At 31.6% G+C, this 16,830-nt stretch overlaps 2 protein-coding genes across 2 annotated transcripts in view; one reads left to right on the forward strand and one right to left on the reverse strand.

Annotated features, from left to right (window-relative positions):
• Positions 1-275: 275 nt before the first annotated feature.
• LOC132718742 (NFX1-type zinc finger-containing protein 1-like) lies at positions 276-8,265 on the forward strand. Its single transcript, XM_060702468.1, has 4 exons — positions 276-322; positions 1,623-4,978; positions 5,269-5,337; positions 5,510-8,265. Exons 1-4 carry the CDS (start codon positions 276-278, stop codon positions 6,121-6,123), a joined length of 4,086 nt encoding a protein of 1,361 aa, XP_060558451.1. The 3' UTR covers positions 6,124-8,265.
• Positions 8,266-10,158: 1,893 nt separating this feature from the next.
• The window catches only part of LOC132718743 (protocadherin Fat 4-like), a gene marked incomplete at its 5' end in the record, with an annotated part of 34,194 nt that continues 27,522 nt past the window's right edge, over positions 10,159-16,830 (reverse strand). Inside the window, 8 exons of the mRNA XM_060702469.1 lie at positions 10,159-10,998; positions 11,479-11,529; positions 11,807-12,119; positions 12,948-13,123; positions 14,152-14,283; positions 14,693-14,904; positions 15,479-15,575; positions 16,611-16,748. Coding sequence (XP_060558452.1) covers positions 10,849-10,998; positions 11,479-11,529; positions 11,807-12,119; positions 12,948-13,123; positions 14,152-14,283; positions 14,693-14,904; positions 15,479-15,575; positions 16,611-16,748 — 1,269 coding nt within the window. The remainder of the gene's footprint in view (positions 10,999-11,478; positions 11,530-11,806; positions 12,120-12,947; positions 13,124-14,151; positions 14,284-14,692; positions 14,905-15,478; positions 15,576-16,610; positions 16,749-16,830) is intronic.

Raw genomic sequence — 16,830 nt, forward strand, 5'->3', positions numbered from 1 at the left:
TACCTGTTGATTCCTTTACCTCTAGATATATGGCACTGATTATAATCTAGACCGACTTGTTATTTAATTTCGTAAATGTCCTTTCTTAAAAGTTTAGTTTAATTTGATTTAAGAAAAAAAGTATTTTTTTATATAACCAGGAAAATGATGGGAGATAGGAGAAAAGTTGAAACATGTTTTTTTTAATAGAGAAGATTGTCGTATCAAAGTATGATGGTATGTGTTGTGATGTAATGGGTTACTAGGAATACTATGGTTCTGACAAAAACTACAAAATGGGCAGATTTGACAAATATCCACGTTTGGAAAGGGAGCCTCCTCAGTAAGTAACTCACTAAGTTATGTATTAACATAATAATATTATTGTAAATTGATTTCATTTATATCATAACTATACTGCTGACCTGATTCTGATCATTTGTCATCAAAACACGTTAAGATCATGTAAGCTTTGAGGGCCTGTATATGTCACTGGTAGATTATTAACAGTCTAATTAAGCCATTCGCTACAAAGTTGAACATGTCTCTACAATGGGTCACACCTCAATGGTATAATTCACCTTAGTCCCATAGCCATTTTTAGTTTTAGTAATCTTGTCATTCACATCATTTGTTGCATAGAATAAAACGACTCAAGAGAAGTGGTCAATCCCTCGGAAGCATTAAAAACATCAAAAAATTGAAAAATGAAAGACTTTTGACAGACTAACAAAGGACAAAATAAAATACGCTTGTCAGAAATTGTAAACTAAAACTATTCTTAATGTATTTTGTTCAAGCCTAAATAGCATTGATATTAAATGATTGTTTAAGGGAGCATTTTAGAAAAAGATTGTGCTGGAGTCTTTTAATTATCATTTTTTTATACTAAGCTTAATGGTCAACCGGTTAGTTTATACATAAGTTATATTCGTGCGATTGTGTTGGAATCGATAATCGTTATTGAAACTCACTTTAATCAGTTCCTGGAGCAAACCAGAACTAAGCAAACATTCAGTGTCTTGTTCAAGAGAACACAACGGCTTGCCCTTGATGGGGCTTGAATCCACGCGGGAAGCAACCGTTATACTACTAGTCTTACATGTTAACCACTTAGCCATTCCGCCAATACATTGAGTTAATACCGGTCCAGCCACAGATTCGCTTAGTTTGCTTTCTAGCATATATACTCTTAAACTTATAGATCACCTCTCTTCCCGATTTATATTTTTTTCCACAATAGTAACAAAATCTTAGACAATTTATCTCCATGCACCCTGTGTGAATGTCTATAATTCACAAGCTCAATGAAGTGATGTATCAAATGAATTTATTTCATTGATTGACAGGTATTTTCAATATTTAAGAGCAGCAAGTACCTCTACTGCTATTGGTCACACTTGGATCGTCCACACTCATGAGGATAAAATAAGAAGTTGTGCATTTTATATCCAGAAACGAAATATGAACTTATTTAAATTTCAATGAAATCTTTAACTGGAATGTGGATTAAAAAGATTCAATGAAACCAGTCATAAAACAATTATTAGATTTTAAGCAAACCAAAACTTAAACTTTATGTACGAGTATTTAAAATTCATATGCACTTTCTACATGCCTGTTAAATCTGAATTATATTGTAGATATCGACTTACCATTGACGACATCAAAACACTGTCTTTAGATACAGATCCATCCTTGTGGTCAATAATACTAGGATTACGTGAAGAAACATTAAATGAACTATTTACAAAGGCTAAAAGAAATCGTTACACAGAAAAACAACACATAAGGTTCCTGAAAACTTTATCCGACTCTCTACAATGCAAGTCAACACCTGCATGCACTTCAAACATTTTAAACGTGATGAAAAAAGGAAGATTATTCAATCACACAATGAAAATGGTCCAATCATGCTTAAACAAAGGAAATACCTCTTTTGCCCTTGATGTCATGTTTGAATTAATACGCTTATTGAAAAGAGCAAGCAGACTAAAACAAAACGAAAAACTATTCATAACTGAAAGTTTCAATGTCTTATCAAGATTCATGAGTACATTTGAGAGTTCTGTGGAACAAAAACTCTTGTCACGCTTTCATATTGAGATTAAGAAGTACACACTGAATGAACAAGAGTTGTCAAATAAAGAAAGAAGTTTCAGAAGTGCTGAAATATTTCCAAGCATTGTTGATGTAAACAATGAGTCTAGAGCTCCTCTGAAACCAAATCAAATCAAGGGTGCATATTCAAGTACAGATGAATATCTTGAAGTACAATTTTGGCTGCTACATGAAGACTTTAATGCATCTTTGAGAGAATCTATTAAGTGCCTAAGAGAAGTAAAGTATATCGAATACACAAACGAATATGTATACGAGAAAGCAGAAATACATTCACCCGTTTGTGGGGATGCTGGAACAAATTACACATTGTACTTGCAAGGAAGAAATGCAGACCGACTGAAATTTGGATCTCTTGTCTGTTTATCAGGAGATCATTTTCAGACGTTTTACGTAGCAGAGGTCATTAAACACAATGAACCTGAATACGTAGTAGTCCAATTTTTGAACAATAATGATGATAAAATACAAACGTTGATTTGGTCAAAATTGTTGATGATAGAACCGTCAGCGTATTTTGTAGCATATCGGCCAGTCCTACAGAGCCTTCAAATAACACATGAAATTGATCTGCCTTTCCAAAGATATTTAGTGCAATGTGAAAAAGATATTTTTCCTCCAAAATATCTAAAACGCAGGAAATATTTTTTTGATCTGAGTTGTTTATCTGGCATAAGTTCATCATCGACGATAAAAGATCATTTAAAGTCGGTAGATATTCTTGAAGAGGTTTGGCCGTTTGAGAACGAGTTTAAACTTGATTCATCACAACTGCAAGCTCTTAAATATGCACTGTCAAATGAGATCTCAATCATTCAAGGACCACCTGGCTGTGGAAAGACTTTTATAGGATTAGAAATTGCTAAAGTCTTGCTTTGTAACAAAACGGCATGGCGGCGTGATGGTAGAGAACACTCTCAAATGTTGGTGGTTTGTTCTGCAAACCATGCTCTCGATCAATTTCTTGAAGCAATATGTCCTTTTCACTCTGGAAGCATGGTAAGAGTTGGCGGAAGAAGTACTAACGATGCTGTGGCCGGATACAATATCAAAATAATCAGAAGCGAATATGAGAAAGAGAAGAAATTCCCCGAGATTATGCAAAAGTTATATCATCATGCAAGCAATGAAGTCAGTGAAATGCGCCTGAAACTTAACAAAGAATTAGTAAATATAACACACCTAAAGGAAAACATTGTAAGTGAATTTTTTCTTAAAGATGTGATGAAACTTGACCATTACGATCATATTAAAGAGTTAGGTTACAATGAAACCTTACCTGAACGATTTGCATTCAATAAAAGTTCAGGTATGATAAAATGGCTAGGTATACTAGATACAGTTCAAAGTATACACAAACATTGTAATCTCTGTGATAGTAGTGACGGGAATGTTCACATAAAAGTCAAAAATGCACAAGAGAAACACACACCGTATGAGATACCTGAGTTTCATGACTTTAAATATAAAAACGCTTCACTGGACTTGGGTGAAACGAGTAAGGGAGTATATACAAAGATTGATAAGAAGGAAATAATTAAGAAGACTTTCAGATTACAAAAATGGAAACAAGAAAATGTAAAACCCATGTCATACATAGAAGCTGAATCTGTAGATAACATTGCAGATATCACAGGAGAAGAAAAATGGGCACTTTATCAATATTGGGTTCAAAAGAAATGTAGCTCAATATATGAAGTAAATGCGAGTAATCTTAAATGTTATGAACAGGCATGTTTGAGAAAGAAGGATGTTCAAAGAATGAAAGATATATTCATTTTGAAAAATGCAGATATTATCGGTATGACGATTAATGGCGCAGCGTTGCACAAGATTGCTCTTGATGAAATTAAACCAGTCATAACTATTGTTGAAGAAGCTGCACACGTTTTTGAATCCAACCTTATATCAAATCTAACTTCAGGTTGTGAGCAGCTAATAATGATAGGGGATCACAAACAACTAAAGCCTATACCAAACGAGTATCGCTTAGAAGAAAAAGATATGAACGTTTCGCTATTTGAAAGGTTGATCAACAACGGTTTAAGGTATCGGTGTTTGAAAACCCAGCACAGGATGAGGCCTGAGATAGCAGATAATGTCAGACGCTTTTATGAAAACCTTCACGATCATGACAGCGTGAAAAAATACGAATCCGTGATTGGTGTTGTTTCTAACAGTTTCTTCGTGGATCACTGTATCTACGAAGAGACTGAAACCAATTCGGGTGACTACGTCAATCGTCATGAAATTGATTATATTCTAGCTCTATGCAAGTACCTGCTTCTCCAAGGTTATAAAGCTTCAAGAATAACAATTCTCACAATGTACAAAAGTCAGCTGCACTTGATGAAAACAGAAGCAAACAAATTAAATGATGGCTGTCAAGATGTTCACATGACTTCGGTTGATAATTTCCAAGGAGAAGAAAATGACATAATCTTATTATCGTTAGTTCGGAGCAACAAAAATGGGAACATTGGTTTTGTAAAAGACCATAACCGGGTGTGTGTAGCTCTTTCTAGGAGCAGAATTGGGTTGTATATAATAGGAAATAGCACTTGCTTGTCAGCAAAATCAGAGCTTTGGAAAAATGTTCTATTAGAAATGAAACAAAAAAGAAAACTTGGTAAATCATTACAGTTATGTTGCCAATACCATTTAGACGACAAAGGCGTTATGGCAATGTCGGCTGGAGATTTTAAAACTCGCTTTTGGAGAGGATGTAACAGACCATGTACTCGACGTTTAGACTGTGGACATTTCTGTAGTAACAGTTGCCATCCAAACAGAAGAGACCACAAATGCACAAAGTGTAGCCACCAAAGCTATACAATTAATCGAAACGGACCGGAACGTCAAAAGAAAGACAGAAAAGGTAACGTTTAGTTATAATGATAAAAGTCAACATTCTCTTAAGCTATGACACTGAATAATGAATTTTATAAGATGTACACAGACGATTTATAAATATTTTTTATATAAATATTCAGAGATGAATAAGACATATTGAAGGATCGGATCGTTTGATTTTTTTTCGTTTCATTATTTAATCAATAATTTCAAGAAAACAATAGCATGAATAAATGATTGCCATTTAAATGGCAATGTATCAAAACGCCCACCATTTTGGATTACTTTTGTTCATCAAAACTTTCTATTGAAAAGGTTATTCCAGAAAAAGACCGGCATCAGATCTTGATATGGAAAGACCAAAGAAAAAGAGATTGAAATCAGGTATTTTTCTATTTTTCTTTTACTTGTGTATTTATTATTTCTTTTCTATTTTAAAACTTTTATGAAAATACGAAAAGAATTAACCTAAACGTATTTGTATGCTTATTGTACTTGTGGATTAAAAGAATTGCATGAACTTTAACTTAATTTTTTTGTTAATGATCTATTTAAGATTATGCAGGCGAGAACAGAAAATATGTACAGCTTTCTAAGGTTCAAAAAGATTGTATGGAATCGACAGTAAAACTAAATAATGGAAGCAGGAACATAGTCACAACACATGAAAAGAATAACGATTCAGAAGTACTGTACATTAAAACACACACAAATAACATTTCTATTCCTGACGATACCGATAAAAGATACATTAAAATAAAAAGAGAGTCCATAGTCATGACATCGAAGGCAACACGTAAACATGTAAGGCTAAACCGTTCACAAAACCTTGAAAGACGGCGACAGGGTAATGTTAAATTACATCGTGGAAAGGAGTTATTTGTATCAAGTGGTGCCTCATCAGAGTCCAAAGCTATTGTGTATTATGGCAACCATGAAACATTTGATAACAATAGTGAAGAGGATCAAGATAACAATGGCCCCGCCGTCAAGAGAATGAAAAATCATTTTCCAATTCAAAACGGGGATTTGAGACATCTACTTCGAAGAAATATATATGACAGAAATCAAGAACAAGAATCGGACAGGACCGAAGGTGTTGTTCATAAAAGGCCAAAAGACATTGCAGGGAATGATTTGCGACATAAATTAGATAAGAAAATAAAATGAAATTGAAGATTGATGAAAAACTCAAATAAACGAATGTTATCAATTCAGTATGAACAAGATGTAGTTTTGCATAAGGGAGAATACTTATCTATTTTTAATTGGAATTTTTCCAAAATTGTCATACAGCTTATATACGTAATGGGGCCGTCATGGTGCTTATTTGACTAAATATTCTACCACAAATTACCTGTTTTATGTTTTTCTATTTGCAAACCTCGCATACTAACCAGCATGTGGATGATTTTTCAATTAATCAAATGCATCGTTAAAATAGGTTTTACCTCATGTTTGTGTTTGATGAGATTTTTTGCCTACTACATTATTGCAATGATTAAATAGATTATCTATTTTAAAAAAAATCAGTAAAACTTTGTGTAAAAAGATTTTAAAAACCAGTCCAAAAACGCTAGCTCATTACCAATACATGCATATGAAAACACAACATATTTTATGCATTATGTAACTACTGACAAGGTCTTTCATGAGATGTTGTTCAATTGTGTTTAAAACTATTTACTTTTCAGCGATTCTTATTGTATTTATTTTAAAACCAATATTAGAACGAGATGTTAGATTTTTAACAAATGAACACAAACGTAACTCGCATTTTTCTCAACGATGATTTCAAAAAGAAAATTGCATGTTTTCATTTACCATTGTATTAATATATTGCTGTATCAATTAAACTATAGTATGCTGAGAAAGAACGATTCTGTATGCTCACTTGAAATCTATTTTTTGCACAGCTAATTATTTGCTTTGAAATGTTTGAGAAGGCATTGCTTTATATTGCAATTGTTCGATGGTTCCTTCTTTATCGAGATGTCATATTATATTTATATTGTTCAATTATTGTGTAATTTCTTTTCACTGTCGCTAGATCTCGTGTTTTATGTGCATAATTTTATTGCATAATATGCTCGTGTGATTCTCCTTAATTATGATATTGTTATTATTTATTTATTATCTATTTATATTTTTTTTGCTGTTTTGTTTTTGTTGTTGCTTTGTTATTGTTCGAATTTTATGGTTAAACGTAACATGTCCTATTTCTAGTACCGTATCATTTTTTGTATATAAAAACAACACCATAACACAACATTGAATTTGTTTATACCATCATTCAGGTTATTGATATTTAACCTATTATAGTTATGTTTTTTACCGTGGTTAATTTAAATCATAAACAGTAACATAATGAATAGTAGGTAGCTTAAATGTATATGGAGATTAGCGGATATTGGCCTTTTGTTTCTTTCCTTTTGCATTTAATCTAAAATGGAAGGTAATGGGAGGTAACTTATGAAACACTTAAGAACTGCTTCCTTAATTGCCAACTTAGTGACACAAAAATATACACTTTTTCATTGTATTCTTCTAGTATTAATTTACATTGCCACATTTGATTCTTATATTTTTACTTTTTTATTGCGTTTCAAAGAATCTTCAAAGAAATACATAAATATGTAGTGTATAAATAAATGTTCATAAAAGTTTTGATGTGTGTCAACACGTGTGTTATGGATAATATCAGTTGTTAGTAACAAATCAAGCATAGTTTATCTTGGTTATATATAATGTTTTATCAAACATAAACAACATCATCAAATAAGTTTGCATTTTACGGAGAGAACGGACGTAAGTCAACCTAATGTTAAACAAAAACGTACCTTTCGCACGAGTTAGGCAAATTTCAAATACACAACCCTGTAACAACAAATATATCATACCTACTTTTGATTCCGTCATCATACAAGTATGAGGTATATTTTCATTACCTGTAGTTGATTGTTATACTGTCATGGTTATAGATGCAAGTTTATGCTGCTGATGTATAAATCTATATTTACATGGTATTGTTGTTCGTTTCTGTATTTACATGTTGCTGTTTCATTGATATACATTTACATGCTGTTTTTGCAAAATTACAAAATTATCTTGTATAAATCTACTTTCTCATTCAGTTGTTTTGAAAATCAGTATTTACATGCTGTTGTTTTGAAAATCTTTATACACATGGTGTTGTTTTGAAAATCTACATATACATTATGTTATTTTAAAATATCTATTTTTGTTTATGTTGTTTTCAAAATTTAAGTCATGTTGCATAGATCAGGATTGACATGCTGGTTTTATGTAAATCTTTTTGTCAATTTGAATATCTGTCTATATTTACATGCTGTTGTTCTAAAAAACCATATTTACATGTTTTTTTATATATAAATCTACATATTGCTGTTGCATATATATTTATATTGACATGTTGGTTTTATAAAATATCTATATTTACATGATGTTGTTTTCAAAATCTGTATTTATATGCTTTTTATATACATGTATAGATATAAATCTATATTTTACATGTTGCTCTTGCATAGATCTATATTGACATGTTGGTTTTATAAAAATCTATATTTACATGCTGTTGTGACATGATTCTTTTTTACATGCAGTTTTGTTAAATTTTAATTTTTCATTGTGCCTTTGGACAATTCTAAAATTATTTATTTATATTTGATGTTGCATGTGTTTTTGCACTGAAATACACATCTATCCTAACATTTATAAAAACTTTTTTCGATAAATATGGGATAACATACTCAGTTTGGTTTCAATGAAATCCATGATCAGTTCAACGCATAAACTATATGTGACTTCAGCTTCCTGCACCAGTAAAGTGTTGTGAGTAAAAATCTTTTTATTACAGACGTAAGTAATAATAAATGGCTTATGTTAGCAACACCGAAAAACTAAAGATTTACTTGAGAACGTCAATAACTCGCTACAATACCAAAATTTCGTAAGCCGCTGGCATACATTAAATAGGCCAATTAAAAATCAGACAGCCACGTAAATGTGCGCTTAATTCTTAAATTTAAATACATGTGCTAGTAATGAACAATAAGAATTGCTTTTCAATGAACGATTTTTGTCTTGAGATAAATAATACATTTTAAATGAAACGCTTATATACCCTGGGATAGGTGAAGAAAGCATGTATGCATGCAAGCGAGCGATGCAACAACATCTTTTTAAGTAAAACTAAACAGCCTTTCACACAAAACTGGTTGAACATATGACGGCCGAGCTTTGTCCGGAAGTATGTGGAGTCCATGGAATAGAAATGTGTAATATCATTGACTGGTTTGTTCAAGATTTTACACCATTCGTACCTGAAATAATGCACGGAGAGTCACCTGAGGTCTTGTGCCACCAATAAAGTTGAAAAGTCGCCATATGAGCTTTACATTGTCCGTGCCACGTAAATCCAACAAGACAAGCAAACATTTAAGATTAAATTCTGTGATAAGGGATGTGATGAAATAATCGTAAGATTTCGTGACATGTAATACCATCATTTGTTGCAGTGTTTAAAGATTTCATGTTTTATTTCTTTTAATTTTGTACTCATTTGACAATTTAACAATCGAACAACATGTACGAGGTGTTGATTATTATTCGTGTGTATTTAAGTGTATATTGAACATCAAAATAAAATTGCAAAAAGTACTTTTCTATTGTCTTGTCAATCAGAAAGCAGATATCAAAACAATATGAGCACACTTGAATTGGAATGAGCAAAAGATGTTTCCAATGCATAGTTCCCTGACATGTCTAGTTCTAATTATCAGATTAGTGGATACAATAAGAATTTCACAACAACAGTTTGTACGTGTCCAAACTCTGGCCTTTTATTGTAATACAAGATTTAACAACATACATCGACATGTGCTTCTTCGTTAAAAAAAATGTTGTGAAATTCGTACTTAAATCCACTAATCGGATAATTAGAATTAGACAGATTAGGGATCTATGCATCAAGGTTATGAATGTTAACAACAACAACAACAGCAAACAATAGTTGGTTATATATTGAGTGTTCTTTGTAAATGGTTTGCTATGTACGTACTGCTCTTTTTGTTACAAATATTCACTGTTAATATACCTCATCATTATATCATGTACGATGCAAAGAGAAAAATAAAGATTTTGAATTTTTTGTTTGATGAATAAAAAACAAACAGAGTCAATAATTATGAAAGGATATGTTTAATCTAATGAAAAATTTCAAAAAAATAACAAAACAACAATAAATGAATAAACAAAAATAAGAAAAATAAAATAAAAATAGACATTCATAAAATTATATCATACTCTTATAGGTTCGGATTATTTCTATGATTTTAACTTGCACTTTTCGGTACCGTCTATGAATAAGCTCAATCAAACCGAGTCTGCAACATTATCAATTATGTCGTTTTTTTGGCATTCTTTAAGGATTCCGATTTCTGCATTTTAAGGTGCTTCAGTATGTTGGAATCAAGCTGCACACTTAATCCATTTTTATGAATCTGTGGAAGTAAATGGTTGTGGCAAAACTATGTTCCTTTCAATATTGTAAAGATGTAACTATGCAGCAGATAAATCAACACTCAATTAACTGTAAACATTTGCCTGAAATTATTTTTAATTACATTGTATAAGCAAAATATCAATAAACCCCACCTACAGATAGAAAAAAACTGGTTTAATTTTATAATCTTATTTGTGTAATAACGATTATATAAAAACATATTCGTTACTAACGGTCTATGATAAAAATGATTGAGGGTTTGACTATATTCAACTATTATAAGTGAAAAAAATATAAGTTTAAGAACTATTCATTGGTTTTCGGTAAAAATATTTTCACAGAATTTTTGAAAGTCCTTGAAAACCACCATTTCACCAATCCTGTGAAGAATCCCGAATAAGATCCTCCGCTTCGCCTTTATTCCTGTCGTTGCCATTGTCTTCCGGAACTGGTGCAACAGGTGTTATAATAACACGTCTCTCGGTAAGATCACCCCATTGACCTTCACCACCGTCTTCTTCCTAATAAGAAAAAAAATGAGTGGGCAGTTTGACACAGCTCATAGAATGATTAGAGTATGTTAAGAGTTTTGACAAAAAAGTGCCGTTTAGTTACTTACCCGTATGTTGGCCAGTTATATGCTTAAGGTTAATAAAATTGATCACTCTGTTCTCATTGGAACTAATCTAAAGCTATATGTGTACCATACAAATACCTCTCTGACTTTGAATATATACTGTTTTAAAATAAACATTTTTTTATTATATTTAAGTATAAAGTATCAAAATATTTATCTATTCCAGTTCAAAACATCATTCCTATATTTCTTAAAGATCTTTCAATTTGAAATATCTAAAATACAACAGGAAGCCACGATTTGGAATTAGAAATAAATAAGTCGAAGAATAATTTCAGATAACATCTCAATGTATGAATACAAATGATAACTTGTTTGAAACAGTACACAATTATACTGACTGTCATTTAGCATGCTAACTTACCTCCTGGCCAGTAGAGGACATAAATGTTGCATACTTAGGCGATTCACTGTCCTGAAATAAAACAAAAACAACATGATGATGTCATTACCCAATTCATCTTATATCATATACTAAAGTCACTATATCTTTCACAAAATTGTTGTATTCTTTAGAAATTATATACGAATTTTTAGATTCTTAAGTTGAATTGTATTTAGAGGCAAAAAAAGGGATTCGTTCTATTGAGATCAAAATTTGATTGATTAAGTCTTATCTTTTTTAAATCCTATCAATACTTTTGTGCAGTTTCCGAACAAAAACATTATCTAGAAGGTTGGAGTATACACACCGGTCTACCAGCGCTACTCGCTGAAGAGTGAACTGTAGCTCGTCCGGATTCGGGCCGGCTCCCTTTTCCTCTCTCAAACACCGGAAGACCCGCAAAATTCTTATAGTCACGATCTCGTTTTTCAGACCGATGCTTGATCATTTCTTGAACTTCGTTCACTTTCGGTTCGTCGTTGTCTTTAGCAAGGAGTTCCCATGGCAAAGCGTTGTCAGGATCATTTTCAAGGTCCTTCTTGTTAATCATGACCCGGAGTTTCTCAACATGGCGTCTTGGCTTCTTCGGCTTAGGTTTCTTTCTACACCACTCGCATAACCTATGATATAATTTGCTTATTTACATTAACATATCTTGAGCTTTTATTTATTTATTTATTTATTAATTATTTATTTGATTATTTATTTCTAAAATACAAATTGCATAAGAGTGCACTTAAACAACCATTAACGTATTTTCGTACAATCTTAATACATTAGTAGAGAAGTGACAATAACTATTTATACAGTTACAAAGCGATATTTTGTATGACGTTTTGGTGACAACAATGCAACATGTAATTGCATGGATATGATACCACATTATGTTAAACAACTAAACATTGTATGAAGACATGTTATGCTCAAATTTAATATTTGAAAATTGTCTGAAAATTTTTATACAGTCTTTCTTACATGTAAAATGTAAAATAAAATGTAAAATAACATTATTTGATTGCATACAGTGAATATTGTAAACTCAACACAGTCACACACTAAAACTATCTAAACGTATCATAAATACATAATGTCATTAAAAAATGCCTTTTTTAAGAAAGTACCTAATTTTTGAGACGTTAAAGGAAATGTATCTCAACACATATTGTTTTTGTATCGTCCTATTCAAAATGAGATATGTTCAGGAACAATGTCCAAGATTTCATCATTGTTTTTGCAACTTAAGTATTTACGTAATACTGTATCTTAAATGGTAGCAATTCATATTAAATGAATATTACAATTGAAAAGAACCCTTTCCTTACAACAAATACTAAATCATAACCCTTGACGTTATCCTTACTTTAAAGTCTGACGGTTTTAGATAATTTCATTGGAACTGATTTTGTAAATCATTTTATAATTATTTAAATATCAAAAATGTAACATACTTGTACATCTTATAATTCATATATTCATTGACGACTGGATCCTTCCACACAATGATCAATATAACGACAATACAAGCAAATATTCCACACCCTAACAAAAACAACCATATGTAATTTTGGTAGTCATCTTCAAACTTCAGCGTTCTTTCGGTAGTCGATGTTGTAGTGGTGATCACCTTCAAGTAATACAATAATCAAAAACTTTGATTTAAAATATAACATTACACATCATGACAAAACCAACATAATGGGTTTGCGACCAGCATGGATCCAGACCAGCCTGCGCATCCGCGCAGTCTGATCAGGATCCATGCTGTTTGCTATCAGTTTCTCTACTTGTAAAAGGGTTGGTAAGCAAATAGCATGGATCCTGATCAGACTGCGCGGATGCACAGGCTGGTCTGGATCCATGCTGGTCGCAAACGCACAATGTTGGTTTTGTTGCGACGTGGCTCATATATGTTTACTATTCTTTCTGAAATTATGTTAACATGATTAGCAGACATTTTGTTGATATTTTAATGGGCATAACATTTTGAAGGCAGATTATTCCTCAGAAATAAATAAATCTTTACTTCTTAAGAAAAGTCAAACATGAATTTTATAGCGCTTTTGTGATGTTATTTGTAATAAAAGTAGAAAAATGTAAAACAAATTGTAGTATTTTGTCTTCAGTTTTAAAAAATCAATCAAATTTTCAATTTAAACAAATCATTATCTTAGAATAAAACGTTTAGAGCACTTGCTGATAGAAAGAGGCAAGTATAATATTTGTATAAAGATATTTTTCTGTAAATACCAGCATTGTTTCATAGAACCGACCGTGAAGCTTTTATTTCAAATCTTGTTTATTTCATTTAGACGACAACTAGCATAGGCACTACATTTTTTCTAACGGACATAAAATCATTTGTATAACATGTAGCTTGTGTGGTCTGTAATAAAAAATGAATAATCTAAATAATATAAAAATGTTTCATATAAGAAACCTGTAGGTTCTAATAACAATCTACCCACAGTCATTGTAATAGATTCACCGGTAATGTTTTTTACTTCGAAGTATGATTACGACCACAGCAGACAGACCACCCAAAATGTCTTCGAAACAGTCAAGGATGCCATAGCTGTCTTCTATCAAAAGAGACGTTTTAACATTTAAATAATACATTAAATAAAGTAAACGCAAAGCAAATGTTTGCCATACCGGACTGAATATAATTGTAACTGTACACGTCCCTTGCAACCCTCCACTGTCAGCAGCTATTATTTCAAAAACGTACGTATTGCCTGTGTAAGAAGTAACATCCCGCACAAATAACACACCTGCTGCATTCATCTGAAATATGAAATCATTGGCATCATGATACAACTTTTTTATATATATTATCTTTACGTTAAAACACAATACAATATGTACAATATTTTAACATGCTATATGGCAATTTGGCCATGTTTTACTGCTGTTTCTTTTTCAGATTTATGATCGTTATTTGACCCTATAAACGTTCATATCAACTGTCAAAAATCTTTATGACGAACTTATGATACAACAAACTTTCTTCATTTAAGACAGAATGAAATATTTTCATAAATTTGCAATAGCTGAAAAAAGTATTCTTCTTGTTCAAACTGAGAAAAAAAGCAACAGATAGAATTATTTCTTGTGCCACTTTTAATGTAATTGCCCGTCAATCTACCCATTGTGATTGATAATTTTGTTTTAATTGTTTTAATAATTAACATACCTGAAAATAGTCGCCCGTAGGGCTTGCAGGACTGAAACTGTATGTTAGAACCCCGTTTGTGGATCCGAACGCGTCGCTATCCAAGTCAGTTGCTGCCATGTCGGCAATTTCCGTGAAAAAAGGCGTTGTTGTAGATACGAAGAAAACGTATATATGGTGTGGAAACTTCGGAACATGGTCATTGACATTGTTAATTGTCAATGTAATGAGCCCTTGACAAAAAAAGATTAAGAAATGGTCACTTGAAATATTGATTTAACACATGCAGGGTTATTCTCGTTTGCTCATTCAATACATAAACACATTGTTCTTCTTTATCTTTACATAAACATATTATTTATGTTAACTCTTCATGAATCTATGTATACACTTTTAAAAGTTAGAAATCTTAAGAAAATCAAAGTTGTGCTTAAATACAAAAACATCATATACCTAAATGGCTGGCAAATTAAAACTATCATAGGTATACATCCATATAGAAATCCTATGAACTTAGTTTTGAAATTAGTCATCAATAACATGGAATTGTGTGAGTATTTAAATAATATAACACCCAAACACTGTACTTTGTAGAATCACATCTACGAGCCTACTTCCTGTAGTCGCAGAGGATGATACAAATTGATACAAACTGAATTTTACAAACTTGCAATACATAATACAGTAATTGGATTGTTATAGCAATAGCTCATGTATTTTGAATAAAATATGCTTTCAGTAAATAAAACAGTGATTTTGTTTCTACAAATGGGCTACGATAAGGTATGTAATACGTGACATCATTACCCGAGTCCGACATTCCCGCCTCATCACGCACAGTTACATTACAAGTCGCAGTACCGGACAATCCGGAGTCCATATCATATTCTCTAGCAAACTTCACCTAAAACAATTATAACATTTTCAAACTGATGTATTTATCATTATTTTGTACACAATGTTTTCTTGTACGAAGTTCACGTTCTGTGTTAATGTAAAAGTAAGCCAATCGCTAAAGTGTGCTCGTAATCTTTCGATGTCCCGTTTCAAAGTAAATTAGGTTTAATTTGACACACTTGATACTCTCTCGCCCATTAATTTTCTTTAAATTCAATTTGTCAAAATTTGTCTGCAATATAGTTAACTAGTTGATTTAGTTATAATTCAGAAAGGAGATTATTTTTCCAAATTCAGTTTAACTAAATAGCTAGAAATATAGATATATTGACTGAAATACTTGTAATTAATCACATTATATTTTCTGGTGTCGCTTAATAAGTAACGTATTTCAATTCATATAATAAAATGTATGATTGTTATGTGTTGTATTTATTTATTTGTGCATTTGCTCAAGTATGAGATGTTAACATCTTGAGAATAAATGGATTGTGAATAACTGATTCTATATGTGTCTGTGGATACTTTTTGCGGTTGTTTAAAACAAATGGATAAATGATTTATTTCTAATAAGGCGAAAGAAATAGGGTATAAAACACATTTAATTTATAACAATTCAGGCACATTCTGTTCTTCATTACATTTGTATCATATTCACATAAAATCTAAAATATGGCGGGGCTTTCATAATTGCAAAGATCTATAAACTCTGATGAAAGCAAAAGTAAAAAGAAACAGTTTGCATGCAAGCATCCATCATCATTTTATAAACAAAAAAAATCCTTATCTGTTCAGATGTTGACCTTCAAATTCAGTCGTTTAACTGAATGCGTAATTTCAGAACATCGTGAATAACATACATCAAATGCTCGTATGAAAATATTATAATTATAATTATAAAATGTCAATTCAAAGAAAACCACCATGTAGCCGATACAACTGTGCACATTTTAAAACCTAATTTGCATTTACATTTATACGTGATTACCAAATGAACTTAGAATAAATATAGCTTATTAGATATAGAAATTTATACAGTTACCTCATTTGTTGCCGTATCCAGGTAAAAGTATTTAGAATCGTCTCCACAATCCATTGTAAAATACATGTTATCTCCAGCATCTATATCAGTGGCGGATATTCCAGGGTTCGGAGTGAACGCCGTACCTCTGGTATTTGTCTATAATAAACTCAAGATATGTAACTAGGTTATAAAACTTTTCTGAGTTTTGGTCAATGAACACTCTGTGGCAATTTTGAAA

This window comes from Ruditapes philippinarum, unplaced genomic scaffold (genome assembly GCF_026571515.1).
Source record: "Ruditapes philippinarum isolate M1 unplaced genomic scaffold, ASM2657151v2 ctg16663_1_1_1_1, whole genome shotgun sequence".
Lineage (NCBI taxonomy): Eukaryota > Metazoa > Mollusca > Bivalvia > Venerida > Veneridae > Ruditapes > Ruditapes philippinarum.

Coding starts and splice junctions, on each gene's coding strand:
- LOC132718742 (XM_060702468.1), top strand. CDS start 276: ATGGGCAGATTTGACAAATATCCACGTTTGGAAAGGGAGCCTCCTCA. Junction 323..1,622: donor TTGGAAAGGGAGCCTCCTCA/GTAAGTAACTCA, acceptor ATTATATTGTAG/ATATCGACTTACCATTGACG. Junction 4,979..5,268: donor TCAAAAGAAAGACAGAAAAG/GTAACGTTTAGT, acceptor TCTATTGAAAAG/GTTATTCCAGAAAAAGACCG.